The sequence below is a fragment of the Symphalangus syndactylus genome, chromosome 1 (assembly GCF_028878055.3).
Source record: "Symphalangus syndactylus isolate Jambi chromosome 1, NHGRI_mSymSyn1-v2.1_pri, whole genome shotgun sequence".
Taxonomy (NCBI): Eukaryota; Metazoa; Chordata; class Mammalia; order Primates; family Hylobatidae; genus Symphalangus; species Symphalangus syndactylus.
In genome coordinates this window covers 31141363-31159642 of record NC_072423.2, presented here as the reverse complement: position 1 = coordinate 31159642, position 18280 = coordinate 31141363, and the positions used below count along the sequence as shown (strand labels likewise).

General features: G+C 40.0%; 1 protein-coding gene across 27 annotated transcripts in view; it reads right to left on the bottom strand.

The window, feature by feature from the left end:
• Nucleotides 1–18280, bottom strand: part of TCF4 (transcription factor 4) — a 412360-nt gene that overhangs the window by 161823 nt on the left and 232257 nt on the right. For 26 of the 27 annotated variants that reach the window (XM_055298211.2, XM_055298289.2, XM_055298308.2 and 23 more), the window contains one exon: nt 18204–18268. In XM_055298211.2, the coding sequence (XP_055154186.2) occupies nt 18204–18268 (65 nt within the window). Of the gene's footprint in view, nt 1–16330; nt 16440–18203; nt 18269–18280 lie in introns of those variants that run through there. The other variant, XM_055298459.2, reaches the window with a different exon arrangement.

Below are 18280 nucleotides of genomic sequence, written 5' to 3'. Positions count from 1 at the left end.
CATGACCATTCTATGCTCCAACTACTTTTATTCAACTCTTCTTCTTCACCTATGCCAAGTAAGAGGCCAATCTGCCTGCCATACCCAAAAGAAAACCTCCAAATGTTTTCATAAAATAACTTTTTTTGTTAGATGGTTTCTCTCGTCACCCAGGCTGGAGTGCAATGCACGATCTTGGTTCATTTCAGCCTCTGTCTCCCGGATTCAAGCGATTCTCCTGCCTCAGCATCCCGAGTAGCTAGGACTATAGGCATGAGCCACCACACCCTGCTAATTTTGTATTTTTAGTAGAGATGGGGTTTCACCATGCTGGCCAGGCCAGTCTCGAACTCCTGGCCTCAGGTGATCTGCCCACCTAGGCCTTCCAAAGTTCTAGGATTACAGGCATGAGCCACCGCGGCCAGGTAAAATTACTTTTAAAAGACCACTGAAGACTAAAAAGGTCAAGTGGAAAGGTAGGTATCAGGGATTAGAGTCCTTCATCTTTTGCGAGTCAATGAAAGAATTCATAGCAAAGTTCTGCTGCAAGGCTTGTCTAGCCCTGCTCGAGTTCTCAGGGCCCTAGAGGCTCCCACAGTTTTAAGGCAATCAGGCCATCACTACTGGGTGCCAAAGCTGCAGAATGTCCACATGGCCATTGCTATCAGCTCATTCCTGGAAGACAAAGCTGCCTTTCTTCAAGGGAAATGTAAGGAGCCATTCAATCTCAATCTGCATTCATGACGAACAAGCTGGAGCAGTGCCAGAACAGAGCCTGAGACTGGCCACCAACTCTCCAACATCAACACCTACACCACATTAGTCAAACCAGTACAGCAGGCCCTACTCCTAGCGCCTCCCAGGTACCTCCAGAAGCATGCTGGGTCCCCATCCAGGGAGTCCCCACGGCTGCGCTGAATGACTACATTGCCAGAATGCCAGGCCAATCTGCTGAGTTCATTAGGGTTTGGGACACACCTGTTCCCTCCTCTGCCATGACTCTTTCAAAGCTATAATACCATCCACTTAGACCCATGGACAGCAAAATATGCCAATATCACACAGCCATGGACATTCAGACCATTTCATATTCTTTACCACCATTCCAGCTAATACTAGAATGGGTATCTTCTGACTGAAAGCTTTTTCCCTCTTGTGGACTCTTTCCTAGCATAAAAATCCAAGGAGCACAATCATAATTTCTTGGTCAAATGCCAATTTGCAATCTACAGTTTTGTAGTTTTCCTCAAATCTCATCAAGTACTAGTTTATTGACTACAACCTTTTATTGTTAATTAAGAAAACAATGCTTACCACAAAAAACAAAATAAAATTCAAACAGTACAGGAGCATGTCAAGGAAAAAGAAATATGTTTCAATATATGAAAGGTAAGGAGGTCATTCCAAGCAGCCCTACTCTTCCCCATGCACAGCTTCATAGCAGAGATAAGAGCAGCTCCCGGAGTGCTGGCTACTCTGCTATCTCCTTAACCATCTGAGTATCTCTTTCACCAGTTGAAAAACCGGGAGGGCTCAACCCTCTGTCACTGAGTCTCCACTGTTCCTGAGCATTTCTGGGGAGACTGGAATATAAGGGGTGCTTCAGTTGAGTAGTAACAGCAGCCACATCACAGAGCCAAAGGAGGCACTGGTTTGCCAATATGTCCATTTCCTCTTAAAGACTCGGATACACACAGGAACCATTTTTACACTAGAACAGAAAAAAGAGGGAGAGAATCATTTCCAGAGAGGAGGAAGTTATTATTAAGAAAAGCCTGTGCTATAGAGTATTAGGACTGTGGAAAGGTCTGACCATCCATCCACCCTTTGAAAGTCAAAGTGTAGTTCGTGGGATCCTCCCATTCATGGCTCCAAAGTTTTTAATCTTTAAGTTCATTCCACATTTTCTCCATGGAACATGATACAGGTGTGGGCTCATGCTTCTGGCAAATGGGCCTTCTGAGAATCACATCTACTGAAAATACAGCATTGCCTGCCCTAGTAGCCTGGCTCAGAGTTTGGGTCTGACCAGAATAAGGGAGGCCTTATCAGTCCTCTGGGGGCTGAAGATAGTCAAGGCTCTCTCTAGTTTCATCAGGGACGACTGACACCCTATCTTACACACTAGCTTCTTAGTTATTGCAAAGCTTTTACATATTTAGGGAATTTTTCCATCAAAATATTCTGGAATGGCTAGAGGCTCAGACATATTAATGATATCTGCACACATGTGCTTTTTATCCAAGTTCACAGCTCCTGGTCACTGAGGGTAAACAGTGTTATCAGTGATTATTACGGATTTAGTCAAGTATATTTTATTCCTGTCATTTATGAGCACTTGTGTTGGCTGGTATTTACAATGTCGGGATTCTGTCACTTTGGCAACCTTCAGAGACAACATTTTTCCAGTGTTACAGTGACATTTCAAAAACTCAGTATTTACAAGCAAACGACACCCTCTGGCTCTGTGACAGTATGATTCAATGGTAGCTTAACAAAGGGACAATCGTCTAGAAATTTCCTCAGGATGTGTTTCCGGCTGCTGCTGGCTATTACTTCATGGTCTAGGTGATCTTTTGCTCTTTGGAAGAAAGCGGGTACAAAGACATCAAAGGAAAACTTCCGTGTTACAGGCTAGGAATTTTACTTGTATTGTGTGGCTGTGTCTGAGCAAGGTCTGCTTGCTGTGTGATGACGACCAACCTCAACATCTCCGAGCCTTAGTTTTCCACTTGCTACAAAGCGGCACTGGGTGCCAGATGATGTCTAGGTCCTTTCTGACTCTAACGTTCTATCTTTAAGGATTTCAATGTTATAAATAAAAGCTAAGTCCACTGTCATTCATTTTTTATGTCCTACAACAAGGTTACAAAATTAAAATCATATAAAGGAAACATGAAGAGGAAAAGCTTGATTTACTCAATGCATCCACTTCTTCCCAGTTCTCCCCATCCTCTGCAAGATGTACCAGGGAGAGTGAAAGAGAATGAAACTTGGGGGATGAGATGTGGCTGGTGTTGCACTTCTCCCCTGAGCTTCAGGGCCAGAAATTTCCAGGAGGACCATGGTCCTTTTCACCACAACCAGAGAGTAGAGGTACCACTGATGGGCAACAGATAGCATGGGTGGTATGCACCATGCTAATTGCAATTGGTACTTACTTACGGGAAACATTCAAAATATTCTTTTTTGGCTATGTAAAGACAATGCTCCTGATACATAGATTGCTAGGTTCTTCATACCCTCTTTAGAAATGCACGTTTTTTCTTACTGGCAGACGTCTCAGCCTGGTAACTAGGTAAGTGCCTCCATGAACGATCCCTAAGTTAATAATGAATAGAGAGCTGGAACCATCTATGAAAAGACTCTGTGGGCTACTTGCTATGACACAAAGCTACACCAACTTTACCCAGGGATAAAGAAGTGACAAAGAAAATGGCAAATCTGGATCCAAAGGAGTTTGTTCCCCAGTCCCATCTCTGCCTTAAGAGTGAAAACAAATCTCTCTAAATCTCTGTTTCTTTATCAATAAAACTGGATTAAAAATAACTCCAGCCTCAGCTGGGCGCAGTGGCGCATGCCTGTAATCTCAGCACTTTGGGAGGCCGAGGCAGGTGGATCACAAGGTCAGGAGATTGAGACCATCCTGGCTAATACAGTGAAACCCCGTCTCTACTAAAAATACAAAAAAAAAATTAGCAAGGCATGGTGGTGGGCGCCTGTGGCCCCAGCTACTCAGGAGACTGAGGCAGGAAACTGGCATGAACCCGAGAGGCAGGGCTTGCAGTGAGCCGAGATTGCGCCAACTGCACTCCAGCCTGGGTGACAGAGCGAGACTCTGTCTCAAAAAAAAAATAAATAAATAAATCCAGCCTCAGGGGTCATTGGCGTGGTTAATTTAGGTCAAGAAATTTGCATGGAAGTATTTACATATAGTAAGTTACATGCTCACATACAATTTGTTACTATTGCTAGTTCATTCATTCATTCACTCATCCATCCTGTGACTCTGGAACAAGCACTTCCTGAGTGCCCCTGTTAGACACTGCAGATAGAGATGGCAAGCCTAGCCCTTGACCCTAGCCTTTGCCCCTGTCTGGCTGTAGACAGTGTGATGATTGTGAGGAAAAAGAAGTGCTCCAGAGGCTTCCTGAGCACAGAAGAGAGGCAGCTCGCTCTGCCCTGGTTATAACATCCAGGGTCCCTGAATCTTGAACAAAGCAGGTGAGTTAGCTGGTAGAACAGATGTAAGGCAAGGAGAAGGGGAGGCAGGGCAAAGGTATTTCAGGTCCTTGTAAAGACAGAGAGAACCGTGGAAGAACTTTTGAGGGAACTGCAAGCAGCTCAGTAGGGCTGGAACGCGAGACGTGAATGATGAGTACGAAGGCTGAGGCTGGAGGCAGAAACGGGGACCAGGCTACCACCATGCTAAGGACAGGCCCCCAAAGCCAAGGAACAATGTTTTGTGGAGACTGTCACTCCAGCAGCAGTGGGCAGGAGGCATGTGAGGGAGAAGGTGGGTAGAGGGGTCAGAGCAGCACAGGCAGCCATGGTGGTGACTGAGGGTCTAGGAGGCAGCAGCAGATTTATTGGTATCTTGCAAGCAGAATTGATGACATCTGGAAACTGAGGACTTTTGGAGATGAGGCAGACCAAGCAGTCTCAGATGGTGGCTGGGAGTCAGTCACCAACGCCAAGGGACACAGATGGAAGAACTAATCCTGATGGATTGAAATCCAATCAATGGAATTCAAATTCAAAAGCACAATGCCAAAGGTGAATTATCTATTTTTCTCAACTCATAATTTGGTAACTGCCAAATTTTACTCTGGCTTCTTGAAAAATAAATCCAAACACATGTAAGAATATGAATTTGGAAAGTGATAAATAATTCCAGATGTGGTGGCTCACACCTATAATCCCAGCACTTTGGGAGGCCAAGGTGGGAGGATCACTGTGGCCAGGAGTTCAAGACCAGCCTGGGCAACATAGCAAGACCCTGTCTCTTTAAAAAAAAAAAGAAAAAAGAAAAAAAATGAAAAGTCATAAATACTAAGGCCTCATGGTTACTATACTATTAGCTGAAGTCATCTACCTAGAGAGCATGTCAGGATCTTCAGTAGGACACAGGGTGAGTTTCCTAATAAATATCTGCTGAACACAGAAAGTCAGAGTTTGGTAGAATGTATTATTGTTGAATGTTCTAAATGGTCCGATTGCTGGTTAAGGCTCTATAGAGCTGATTTAGGATAACTACATTTTATTTCTAGAGCTATATTGTAACTACCTAGAGCAAAGATAAAATTATTTGTACCAGTTGGCTAAGGAAGATATATTAGATGGAACTCCATAGGAGCCTCTGATCTTGGCATCTATGAGCTTCTGAAAGGTACATTATAAAATTTTAGAGGCTAGTACAATTACCTAAATCATAATGAGATAAAAACCTGCTTCATAATGACATACGGATGGAGACAGTCCAGAGTCCAAAAACTGATAGGGTGTGTGTATTATCTGCAAAAGGAAATTGAGGACACTTTCTAAATAAATCAAAGAACAATCCCTCCCTCTATACATAAAACTCCAAACTTAAATGTTCTTTCCGGTGACAAATGGCACCCAGGACTTGCACCCTCAAAAAAGACTCAAGCGAGTCTTACGTGGTCGCTAGTTGGGAGTAGCATTCTGGGGAAGAAGTTAATGTTAGTGCCTTCTCTTTGGCTGAGACAGTTACATGGCAGAGATGCAGAAAGACTCCTTGAGGGACGATGTCATAGCAGTGGCAGCTGTTGACATTCTTCTTTGCCACATGTCATTGTCCATACAAATCTTTTACCACCACTGATGTTGTGTTGTACCAGTCACTCTACACATGACAGTTCTGAGCTGCTTAGCTCAGCATGACAAACAGACTTCACAGTTCAAATGTAATAGATAATACATATTTCCACAGGAGTGAACCACATCCCAGGGAACAAAGTTCAGTTGATGGGACTTCAAAGCCGTGGCAGGGCGCAAGTTAAGTTATATTCCCCAACTTTCATGAGTTTTGATCAAAAAGTTTGTTCACAATTCATGTTTTTTTTTTAATTTTCAATATTTTTCTATATGACAAAACTGAAACCCTTCTAAGACTTTAAATTCTGATTCCCTTAGGGTTTGATATCTTAGTTGTAAGTGATGACCCTCTCTAGGACTCAGTCCTCCATTCCATGAAACCTGGCATCTCTGTGAACCAGCAGTGGGGCACAAAATGCCCTGGGAGAACACGGAGTGAGCAGAGTCTCCTGGACCCAGGTAAGCCCAAGTGGAACCAAACGACCACTCGCTGACTTGAATCAACATTCCTATCAAAAAAGAACATTCTGCCAGGCACGGTGGCTCACGCCTGTAATCCCAGCACTTTGGGAGGCCAGCCTGGCCAACATGGTGAAACCCTGTCTCTACAAAAAATATTAAAAAAAACTTAGCCAGCCCTGGTGGCGCATGCCTGTAATCCCAGCTACTCGGGAGGCTGAAACAGAAGCATCGCTTGAACCCAGGAGGCAGAGGTTGCAGTGAGCAGAGATCGTGCCACTGCACTCCAGCCTGGGAGACAGAGCAAAACTTCATCTAAAGAAAAAAAAAAAAAAAAGTTGTTTTTTGTTTGTTTTTTTTTTGAGAATCTCCCTCTGTCACCCAGGCTGCAGTGCAGTGGCATCATCTGGGCTCAATGCAACCTCCGCCTCCCGGGTTCAAGCAATTCTTGTGCCTCAGCCTCCTAAGTAGCTGGGATTACAGGCATGTGCCACCACACCTAGCTAACTTTTTGTATTTTTAGTAGAGACGGGGTTTCGCCATGTTGGTCAGGCTGGTCTCGAACTCCTGTCCTCAAGTGATCCACCCGCCTAGGCCTCCCAAAGTGCTGGGATTACAGGCGTGAGCCACCATGCCTGGCCCAAAGAAGGAAATTCTTTATTTAAACACGTAACTATTTTCTATCCTGACTGGTTGTCAATACTGCTACTACAAGCCAGGCATGGTGGTGCGTACCTACAGTCCCAGCTACTCAGAGGGCTGAGGTGGGAGGGCTGATTCAGCCCAGGGGTTTGAGCCCCACCTGGACAACACAGAGAGACCCAATCCCCAACAACGCCACAAAAAAAAAAAAAAAAAAAAAAAAAAGAATATCACTGCTTGATTTTCTATTTTCTACCTTCTCTATAGCAGTCATCACCTCATATTAATCCGTGACTTGATCCTATGAAATCATCTACTTTCTGACTTTCAACAGAGAATCTTCTCTCTGATTCTGTGTTCACTTTGGGGACAGTATTCACCTCTAACCACTCCCTCGGTCCAGTTATACACAGTTCATCTGAATAGCAGAAAGTGTTGTTTTGGCTTTTTTTTTTTTTTACTAAGAAACTATAGATAAGGAACCTGCTTATTGTCTTATAACAGTGTGTGTGTGTGTGTGTGTATGTGTGTGTGTGTGTGTTTCATATATATAGACATATGTAATTCAGATATATATGATATATATACATATGTGTTTCCTATATAGTGGGCAACTTGTCTTTTTGGATTTTTTCTATGAAAATATAAAGCAAAAAAATTCTTCTTGGTTAAATCACTATACATTGGCATGATTAACTCACATGAAGACCTATACAGGTACCTTACATAACTTAAAATAAGTTTATGCTCACATTTTCATATCAGTAAATATTTTACTCTTATTCCTTCTTTGGATAAAAAACTATTTTGCAGACATCTATTACTGACTCAATCTTCAACAAGTATTAAGAATGTTGGCTGGGTGCAGTGGCTCATGCCTATAATCACAGCATTTTGGAAAGTCTAGGTAGAAGGATGGCTTGAAGTCAGGAATTTGAGACAGCCTGGACAACAACACGAGACCCTGGCTCTACAAAAAATAAAAAGTTAGCCAGGCATGGTGGTATATGCCTGCAGTCCTAGCTACTCAGGAGGCTGAGGAGGGAGGATCGCTTGAGCCCAGGAGTTCAAGGTTGCAGTGAGCTATGACTGCACCACTGCAATCCAGCCTGGGTGATAGAGTGAGATCTCGTATCTATTATTTTTTTAAGAGTAAGTGTTAAGTTATTTAATCCAATAGGAATTCATCTGCATATGCTTTGTATGGCCTACTAACTCATTTCCTCTTCATATTACTTCCTATTCTACCATTATGATGATCAAATGGATCTCAAAGAAGCTTGTAAAAATCACAAGCCACAACGTGAGTTATAAATTTGAGCCCAATTTTGTAACCTTTGCATGTATTTATTTAATAATCACTTCAGAGTAGCTGCATGGTAGGGTCCTTTCCCTTTGATTTTATTCTGGTCAGATTCTCAAAATGTTTGCTTCATGCAATTTGCATAATTTTTTTAATATGTAAAGATGAGGGGAGAAGGAAAACAAAAGTGAGAATGGATGAAAGTAACTTACCATCAAAGTATGAGGAAAGCTAGCTACTCAGCTAAATAAAAGTAACATATTTAGTGATTTGTAATGTAAGAATAAAATGAACTCACTTGGGTCTCAAGAGGTCTGCAATATGATCTTTGCAAAAGGTAGCTTGCCAATTTAATTGAGGCAGGAGTTATTTAATTTTTTTACAGGTATAGTTTTCAATAAAACTGCATATGCCTATAATACTGCGATGGCAGATGCGTCTCGATTATTAGAGGTGGGCTCGAGGGAATACATAGAATGGATCTTGAAATCTGTAAGCAGCTGTTTGCAGGGGGCTGAAATGATGGGGAGGGCATTGTACCACACACACATGTTCTTTAAGTGCACCAATGTTTTGTTATTTTACTGCAGGTGTATTACAGAGATGAAATTTAATAACTTACTGTATACAATGCCAATAAAACTGAAAAGATTCAGTGCCCTGCTGTTCATTATCACGGTACAAATGAGCTCAGGATATTCTGTGTGCTTGCACAGTAAAACCCCAACACACAGAGACCCCCCCACATACAGAACTCTAGAGGGTGGGTCCTGCCTAAAAACCTCAGTGATACTCCTACGTAATTATTCCGAAGCACGGAATTGTTATTGTCGCAAATGCACATAAACATGGCTTTGAGGTAGCTTGAAAATAACATACATCTGGTATTTAAGTCATAGAAATTGTTCACTGGAAGACGTCTTCTAAAAGGTGAGGAAAATGGAAATAAAGGATATGTAGCTTTCATTAAGAACCCTAAGAATGTTAACAGTGATAATATATTCTATTCAACGAGATCTGGTGAAGTGCCGGGCGAAAGTCGCTCTCCCGCCAAAATGTAACTTTGCCCTTTGTTAAGTACAAGAAATGTCTGACGAAAATCAGTGCCATACTATGAAAAAAGCAGTATTTGCATGTTGGAAATGCTAAGGCAAATGCAAAGAAGTATTCTTGCCGGTTTCAGTTTTCTCCTCCCCATGAAACTACTTCTATGAGATTAAAAAATAACATGCTGACCATGAAAGGTCCATGCTTTAGGAAGCTCAGTTGATCTGTGAGTGAAAGCACATGTAAACAAACCCACGTCAATATCCAAAGCGTGCACACAATTTCTCAAAGAATGGGGTGCTTCAATTCTAAGCAGGTTATCACTATCAGGCGCAGCAGCAGACTCAACCATATATGCTTCTTTTCTAAAGTCTTTTTCTGAAGTCCTTAATAAGTCCGTTACTTCAGATTACAGGCTTCTGCTGCTATCTTTCAGTGTTGTCAATATTTTAATTTGGGGGTTCAGTTTTAAAGAGTTTCAGGAAAAAGCTCTCAACAATAAAATAATATCAAGCATGACCTTCAATGAAGAAATATTTCTGTCATTTCAGATTGAAACACTGTCCTGATATGTTGAATTTTGAGTATACTGCCTTTCTTACAGAAGAAGGCTATAGAGCTACACTGATCTCTACATGATACGTAGATACGTTTCAACATTAAATTATATCAGATACACCTCAGCATTAAATCAATTATTTCTTTAGTCATTAATTGATTTTTCCCCTTTGTCTTTACACCTATCAGAAATATAAAGATGAAGAACTGTAGTTCTAATTGCTAGAAGCTATTTAAAAAACAATTAATGGTTTTCATAAGAAAAGAGAAGTTAATCCCACGATCCTGGTGAAATTTCAATTTGGATACTAGGAGTCCATTTCTTTGGTGTCTCATAAATCATCTCAAAGCAATTTCAATGGCTTTTTATGCACTAACTGCCCGAACTGTTGTTGTATAAAACTTGCCTATGCTCCTAGCACATATTCTGTTGTTTCATATATTTTACTTGAGGGCTAAATGCCATAATCGAAAAATTATTGGGTCATATTCAAGAACCTGCTAAAGGTATTGTTTCAGAATCTCGCTGTATGTAGCTCTTGTGTTTTTGGAACAATAATGTGATCTATAATGAATCCAAATTTATATAATAGCAAACCATATTCTGCCTACATTGCACAAAAAGCAAAGCCAAAACATAATCTATACATTTTTAAGAAAGTGTTCACACTGTTGCTAAAATGTGAATTGGCATATTCCACCCCAGCCTTTTCACAGGAAATCCTCATTGGTTTTAAGGAAATTGCACATGCTAATTCTGAGGATGTTACTGAATAGATTATTCATATAATCTTTTTTTCCCCCCTTAAGGCTGGGCAGTCAGGAACGATGCGATCTGCCCTCCGCTATGCCTTTGCCTACCGACTGTTCAGAGTCCTAGCTAACCCTGAACACAGCTGAGTGCAGCTACTCTGTTGTAGATACTGTGTCAGGCCCAGATCCTCTAGTGGGCCTGGAATCGACCAGACAGGGTTTTCTAGATGAGAACTAATATGGACTTCAGAGCCTAAAAACTCCTTCATGGGCTTAAGTAGCAGGGAACCCAAGTTGGAAAGCACTGGCTTTAAAACAAAACATCTTAGAGTTCAGAGTCTGGCTCTGAAACTTACTTGAAGCAAATGATTTGAGGTCTACTTGCTTTACTTCTCTGAGCATCCCTTTCTTAATTAGTAAGGGACGATAATATTAACCAACTCAGAGATTTATATTGGCACCTAATACTAGTTACCCAGGCTTCCTTTAGATTAAGCCCAAACTATCTTTTAGAAATTCACTCATTTTGACATTCACTATCAACCATGTCTGGATTTTGCAAGGACTGAGGCAGGGATTATTAGCTGATCCCTGATAGTGCAGCTTCACAGAGCATCACAGCAACTCCCTTGAGTCGGCCAGTCAGCTACTGATGATCAACCTTGTGAGATGTTTACTAGCAATTATAGAGTGGCAATATGAGAATCAGAGAAACACAGCTAGGGGCACAGAGGTTGTTGTAAGGTTCCAAATTTCACCAAAAGAATACTGAAGTTTAGTTTACAAGGAAACATGCCTATAATTACCTCCCTCCTCTTACAATTAAAGCCTCTCTGATCATCAGCCTGAGCCATAAGTACTTTTCTTATCAATATACCTTAAGAGATTTCAAGAATACTTTAATGCTTCCAACATCCTCCAGGTAAGGAAACATATTAAAAACAATAATTGTTATGACACTTATATAAAATATGAAACATGAAACTGATAGTGTTAAAATGAATGATGAAAGAAACTGCCCTTTTATAGAAGAATACTAGCTATAAATGTGGAAGGAATGATGGAATTTTAAAAGAATCGCCAGTTTGAAGTCCTCAGTTGAAATAACTGATTCAGGCAAGTGTCATCAATGTGTGCTAAAACCATTAGGTCAAAGGTTGTTGTAAAAAAGGGGGATCTGTCCATTGCTAAAATATCAATACAAAGATTATTTGTTAATTGCAGATGGGGAAAGGTTCCTTTACAATAGAACAATCCAGTGGTCACCACTTTTGCCAAGTGATTAAAGTTAGCATTACCAACAGCGGCATAGCTCAATATTCTGTTGGAATGTAATTTGATGCACACAGTACCCTCAATGAAGTACTCCAGCCAAAAATGTTTAACCTGAACCTGCATAAACCTTTAGACCTAATTTTAAATTTGTAGGCAAAACAAGTGATGAACAAAATTAAACAGCACCACAAGGAAAGGAAATCTAATAATTCTAGAAAGGGGAATCTTTTATAGGACAGTCGGCCTGGTCTCTTTAAAGTCACTATCATTCAAACAAACCAACAAAAAAATTACTTGGGAAAATCCCTTAAGCCCAGAAGTTTGAGTCCAGCCTTGGCAACATAGTGATACCCCATCTCTAAAAAATAAATTGTACAATTTGAAAAAGAATACAAATAGAGGAACAGCTCTAGTTTAAAAGAAATTATAAAGAAACGTAGAAATCAAATGCCACGCGTAAACGGCGTTTTAGTTGCCTTTTTTAAAAAAGCTACTGAAGACATTTGCATGAGGACAACTGAAGAAATCTGAATATGGACTGAGATTAAGAAACTATTGTTAATCTCTTTAGGGATAATAACAGTATGTTAGTTAGGCAAATGTCTTATTTTTAAGAGATATGTACTGAAAAATCTATGGGTGCATTCTTATTAAATCTGCAACTTAAAATGGTTGGTTCACTGAAAAATATGTATTCTTATACAAATTATACATACACACAAGAAAATACTGTATAACAAATACAAACAACTGTTTAACCTAAATAGTAGGTATGTGACATTCATTTTATTATTTTTTCAACTGGATGCTCAAAAATTTATGCTACATAACGTTAAAAATAAAAATAAATAAATAGAGCTTGATTTTCCCTGTTAATATCCAGGAAGCTGCTGGTGGGAATAGAAGGGAAGGTATACAAGATCCCTTTGTTTTTCTCCTGAGTATTTAACACACCACTACAGGGTCAATAAATATTTCTTAACCAATGCAATGAAAGAATGGACCCATTCTCCCCTTTGATAAGTACTGGCTGACTTTTGAAAGAAGGGTATATACCCATAGCAATCCCCCAAAATGAACAAGCTGCTGCCCGAAAAATACCGCTCAGGGACACAGCTGCAATGACATATATACTGCAAACTCAGGCCCTGTGATGTCTGATACTGTCACAATTTAAAATATCCTGCCCTACCGTTCACACTGCTACATTTCAATGTTCGGACCAGGATGCTGACCTTTGGTTCCAACAACACCTCTGCCAGAACCACAGATCATCTATAATTCCCTCATTCAGGCCTTTCCAGGTATACAGGCCTAGAATGGTGAAGTCACCAGGTGAATGAGACGATTCAACCCCCAAAAAGTCAGAGTGGGTGTCTCTCCACAGTATGACTTTGGTGTCCTTCCAGAGCTTGCACAGCATGTTAGAAGGAAGAGCTTCCAAAGGACTTTTTTGGGAGAGTGCAGTTTTCTGGTTTTCGTAGGCATGAAAAAGATGCTCACAATATGGTTCATGTACATTGCTATTCAGACCTTACTCCCTCAAAATGGCTTCCAAAAGTGATGCTGAGGAGACAAACACTAGGTCATTGCAATTTTTGCCCTGCTAGGCACTTGGTACACATGCAAGATAAAGCAGACATGGTCCCTGCCCTCCAGGAGTTTACAGAATCCTGTAGAAATCAGCATGCAACAAACACATAAAAATGATGGCAAATTTTAAAAAGCATGACGAAGACAGGTGCTAAGGCCCTGCAAGGGAGAGCTTCCCAGGAAGGATGCATAAGACCTCGATGGATGTGCTGAACACTCAGAATAAACACTTAGGCATCTTAGCAAATTAAAAAGCGATGTGTATTTCTGCTTGCACAAGGCCTATTTGGCCTAAATTGCCAATTTCGTAATAAACAAAATAATTTTATACCGTTTTTGCTTACATCCTTTCTATTTTGACTTTAGATAAGAAAAACTAAAAGAGGCCAAAAGTTTTAGAATTAAGTCATTTGTAATACCTATTGAATCAAAAGTAAAAATAACAAGACAAAGAAATCAATTCTGAAATGTGAAATTCATTTTGGAAGCAACTACATGCTTAATTTCGATGAACCAAAAACGAGCAAGCCTATGGGCAAACTAAGTCACCTATAAAGAAAATCCGTTTCCTCCCTGGCCTCCAAGTTTGTGGAAATTAACAACAATCTCCTAGATTAGGTCTAATTCTTAAATTCCATTAGTCATTTTAAGATGTAAACATTAAATAACTGTATCAGCAAAGTCCTATTTGATGACTTGCTGAGGAAGAAAAAGAATTTGGATGAGGTTAAACCCTTGGACTTCACTAGAGAAAATAAGATATGGGCTGGGACATTCAGTTGTGGAATTCTATATAAAGATTTCAAGATTTTCACTATATCACTAATTTTCACTGCCTTTTAAATGAAGTTCATATGCAATATATTTCCATGCCTTGAATAATCAAATTAATGCAAAGAGCCTAAAAGCATTTTCAAGGTCAGTAGTAATGCCATATGTTGAACACAAGTCATTAATACAGAGTATATTTCTACAGAACATTCTAGGAAACGATAAAACCTAGCTGCACATTAGAATAACCTGGGGAGTTGTCAGAAAAGCACAGGCCCAGCTCACAAGATTCTAATTTGATTGGTCTCAGATAGGCAGCTTTCTTTCTCTCTCTCTCTCCCCCCATCTCTCGCTCTCTCGCTCTCTTGCTCTCTCTCTCTCTCTCTGTCTCTCTCTCTCTCTTACACACACACACACACATACACACACACACACACACACACACATACACACACAATACTAATAATAAAAACCATGGCTTTAGACCTGGGCTATATCCCAGAAAGAAAATACAAACAATTCCTGATAATCAACTCTGAACTTACATTTAAGGGGAGAACTAATAACAAGTATTTGTTTTGATATCATCATCTCATTAAAAAAATAGATTTTAGCAAAATTTAAAAGTTTGTGAATCACCCAACATTCTATTCAAAGCAGCAAAAGAAGCCAAAACAAATGACATTTTTTCCCTTCTGGCATTTGCAATGATGCCCATCAAGTATTAGTTATTGGCTATTATAGTATTAAGGTTGGACTATCTTGCAAAAAACTTTATTCCCACTCATTTTCATTTCTGTCAGAATTTCCATTATCAATTTTATTTTCTCTGCCAGTTAAAAGGAGTATGAGGTTACAATTTGGCAAGAACATGTTAAGCTGGGTGTGATGTCTGTACCCCAATTTGATTTAAATTAGTTTTGTCATATTTAGTAAGAACTCAAAAAAGTTCGTTTGGCTACTTTTGCTTATCTATTGATTCATTTTCGACACAATTTTAAAAGTCTCAAAAAGTCACCATGTTTATTTCTGATAAGTTCACGTGGAAATGCATTAATGAAATAATATTATCCCATTACTATTTTTTAATGAAAACAACTTAATTGCTAATAAAGAATCTGTCGGCTTTCGTTCTTCTGCTAAAATATATCCATTTAAAAAAGCATCATATGTCCATCAGTATTAGTGTTAAATCCTTAGGAGAAATCTAAAATATATATCTATTTTTTAACTTGATATATTTCTGAAACAATACACATCTCACAATAATAATATATTCTTCCAGGACAGCGCTTTACTACCTGTTGCTTACCACCACTCTGTCTCTACACCAAACAAAAGGCTATTGGGACTGGAAGAAGCATGTTTCCACATAGCACTGCTCACCCCTTAAGTCCATAGGATACACTGTTATAATACGATAAAGCAGCTTTTGGAGCTCCTTAGGGCACACCATCTAAAGGTTTCCTATTCCATATCTCAATCATGTAGTAAACAGAAGAAAACAAAAGCCTCCCCTCCACGAGTCACTCACCTTGTCACACAGTGGGGAATCATTTCAGCTGTGATCTGCTATTTAGACTTGAAGCCCAAGATACTGAGATTTTGCCTTTCTCTTTGGTTTGCATAGCTGGTGTTGTAGACAGGGATTCAAACAACAATACGGCACAAGAGAAACTGATTCACTGGAAGACACACTATGGTCTGTTCTATTCTCAAATTTCACAGAAAGCAGAAATTCATACTCTGTACATTTTTCATCTTCAGTCCCTATTTCCCTCTGTCAGCAAATTTCCAAAATTTCACTTTTATTTATCCCTAAGTAATCACACTGTTTATGGAGATTGCTGCGACCACGCTAAGCACAGAGATAGTAGACTCTTGCAAGACTCACAACCACGAAGCACAAATTAAGAATGAAGGGATCTCCACACTCCACGGCTACATTACGAAGGCTTTTTAAGAAAAGCATATGCAGTCATAGTGCCATATACAAAAGAATTTTCCTGGACATTAAAGCCTCAAAACGAACCTCCCAAGGCCCAGAAATTCAGCCATCACACGCCAATCCATCCACCTCTCTTCCACCCTCTGCCCCTTTCCACTTCTCACCTTGTGTTTGAAAAAAAAAAAAATTAACTTCAGTTTCACCCGAGGGAAGTATTCCCCACAAACGGAGAAAGGAGGGTCTGTGTTCTGCACATACACAGACAGACTCACACGGTCTGGATGATGCTTTCACAAGTTAAGGGGCCTCACGCTTACTCAGCAGAGGAAATCTTTGTGTCTGTGAGGAATCACGCCAATTCCTATTAGTAAGAAAGGATACAGGGGCGAGGAAGCCTATTCTCTCCATGACCAGAAAAAGGGGCCCAGCGAAAACAGAGACCTCTGCCATGACCATCTGCAGAAAGGAAGGATGTTGTCAACTTTCTTCTCCCCAAAACTCTAATGACCTCCGCCTTGACCCTCAGAAACCAGACCCACAGGAACACGCTCTTCTGCAGGAACTGAGAGCTTTACACCAGAGACACAGCACTCAGAGGCTTGTCGCCCAGGCTATCTAGCCCGAACATTTGCACTCACATTCCAAAGATGTTTCCGTTGCGCTGGAATGGCTGTAAATTTCTTTCCTGCAGAATTCTTTCCAAACAAACTGCCATGAACTGCACTCCGGCAGGAGCTCTTAACCAAGCACTGTTCACCTCAATGCAACAAATCTTTCAGATGCCGAATATGACTGAATTGGTGGCTGGGCCAAGGGAGTAAACTTTAAAAATGCAAATATATACAGGGAAAAAACAAACACACCAACCCACCAGAAGTCGTACCTTCCTATGTCTGATACGTAAAGGAAACTTTCCTCATAGTCTCGATTTAATTACAAAAACAAAACTTTGCTTACATTTTTCAGGGGTATATTAAACGGGCTGTTAAAAAAAAAAATTAAAATAGGATTTTTTCCCCCATCAAGAACATCAGAGGGTGACAGAGTTCAAGAGAGTAAGCATCCTCTTTCCAGCATTTAAAAAAAAAAAGTACATTTTGTTTGGGTGAATAATAAAAACAGTAGAGAGCTCTGAATATTAAAGAGGATTATTAAATTCCATCAAGAGTTTTCCAAAGTAAGAAACCAATGCACTTATAAAAAGGAAGTATACATTTTTTGAAAAGATTTTAAATACATGATTAATACCGATATTGAACTGAAAAAGAAAGCATCTATAAAAACTCAATTGTCTTGAAACAAAGCTTACACTTTTAGCTATTGATAGTATTTTTAGAAATAGGCTCTCTCTGGAGAGTTTATAGTATACAAATGCAGAGTGCCCAGAGACACAAACACACACATGCTATACCTTTGTATTACACTGGCATTTTATTATTTAATTAAAGTACTCTTATTTTTCTAGCTCACGCATGCTTCCCTTGAGACGGCTTTGCTGTTAGCCTGCTGGCCTTGACTTCCAGCCAAAAACAATTCAGAAACAAAAAGGGACAACAAATCATATTTTCACAGACATTTTTATCTCTCAATACAACCCTGTTTTCACACAACATCATACAGCCCCTATGAAAACTATAATTTAGGGCAATAGCCACCCGAAACCCAGGGTCTGACACATGACTCCGCGAAGTATTTCCTGCATAAGAAATTCTTAAGTTCTTAATTGCAAATAAACTCTTTTGATAGAACCACTTTCACCGACATTGCTGGTTTGCAAACAGTGCCACTGGTACCGGCTGATGGATTAAAAAATAAAAACAAGCTCATGAATGTAGTTCTGATACAGCAGCGATCTGAAGATGAGGTGTTTATTAGTTCTAAGCTCTGTGTTATTTCATTACTTAAAGAGAGAGCCATCATCTGACTTGCCAGTGCATCTTTGGTGTCACAGTTTAAAATGCATCATCTAATTTAGAAAACAAACTGATTTACCAGGTTAATCCTCTCAACCCTTCCGCAACGGAGATTCTCACTTACCTGGTGGCAACCCTGTAAGTTTGATTCTCTCCCATATGATGAGTATGAGCCCCTTTCTGTTTTACCTGCCAAGAGAA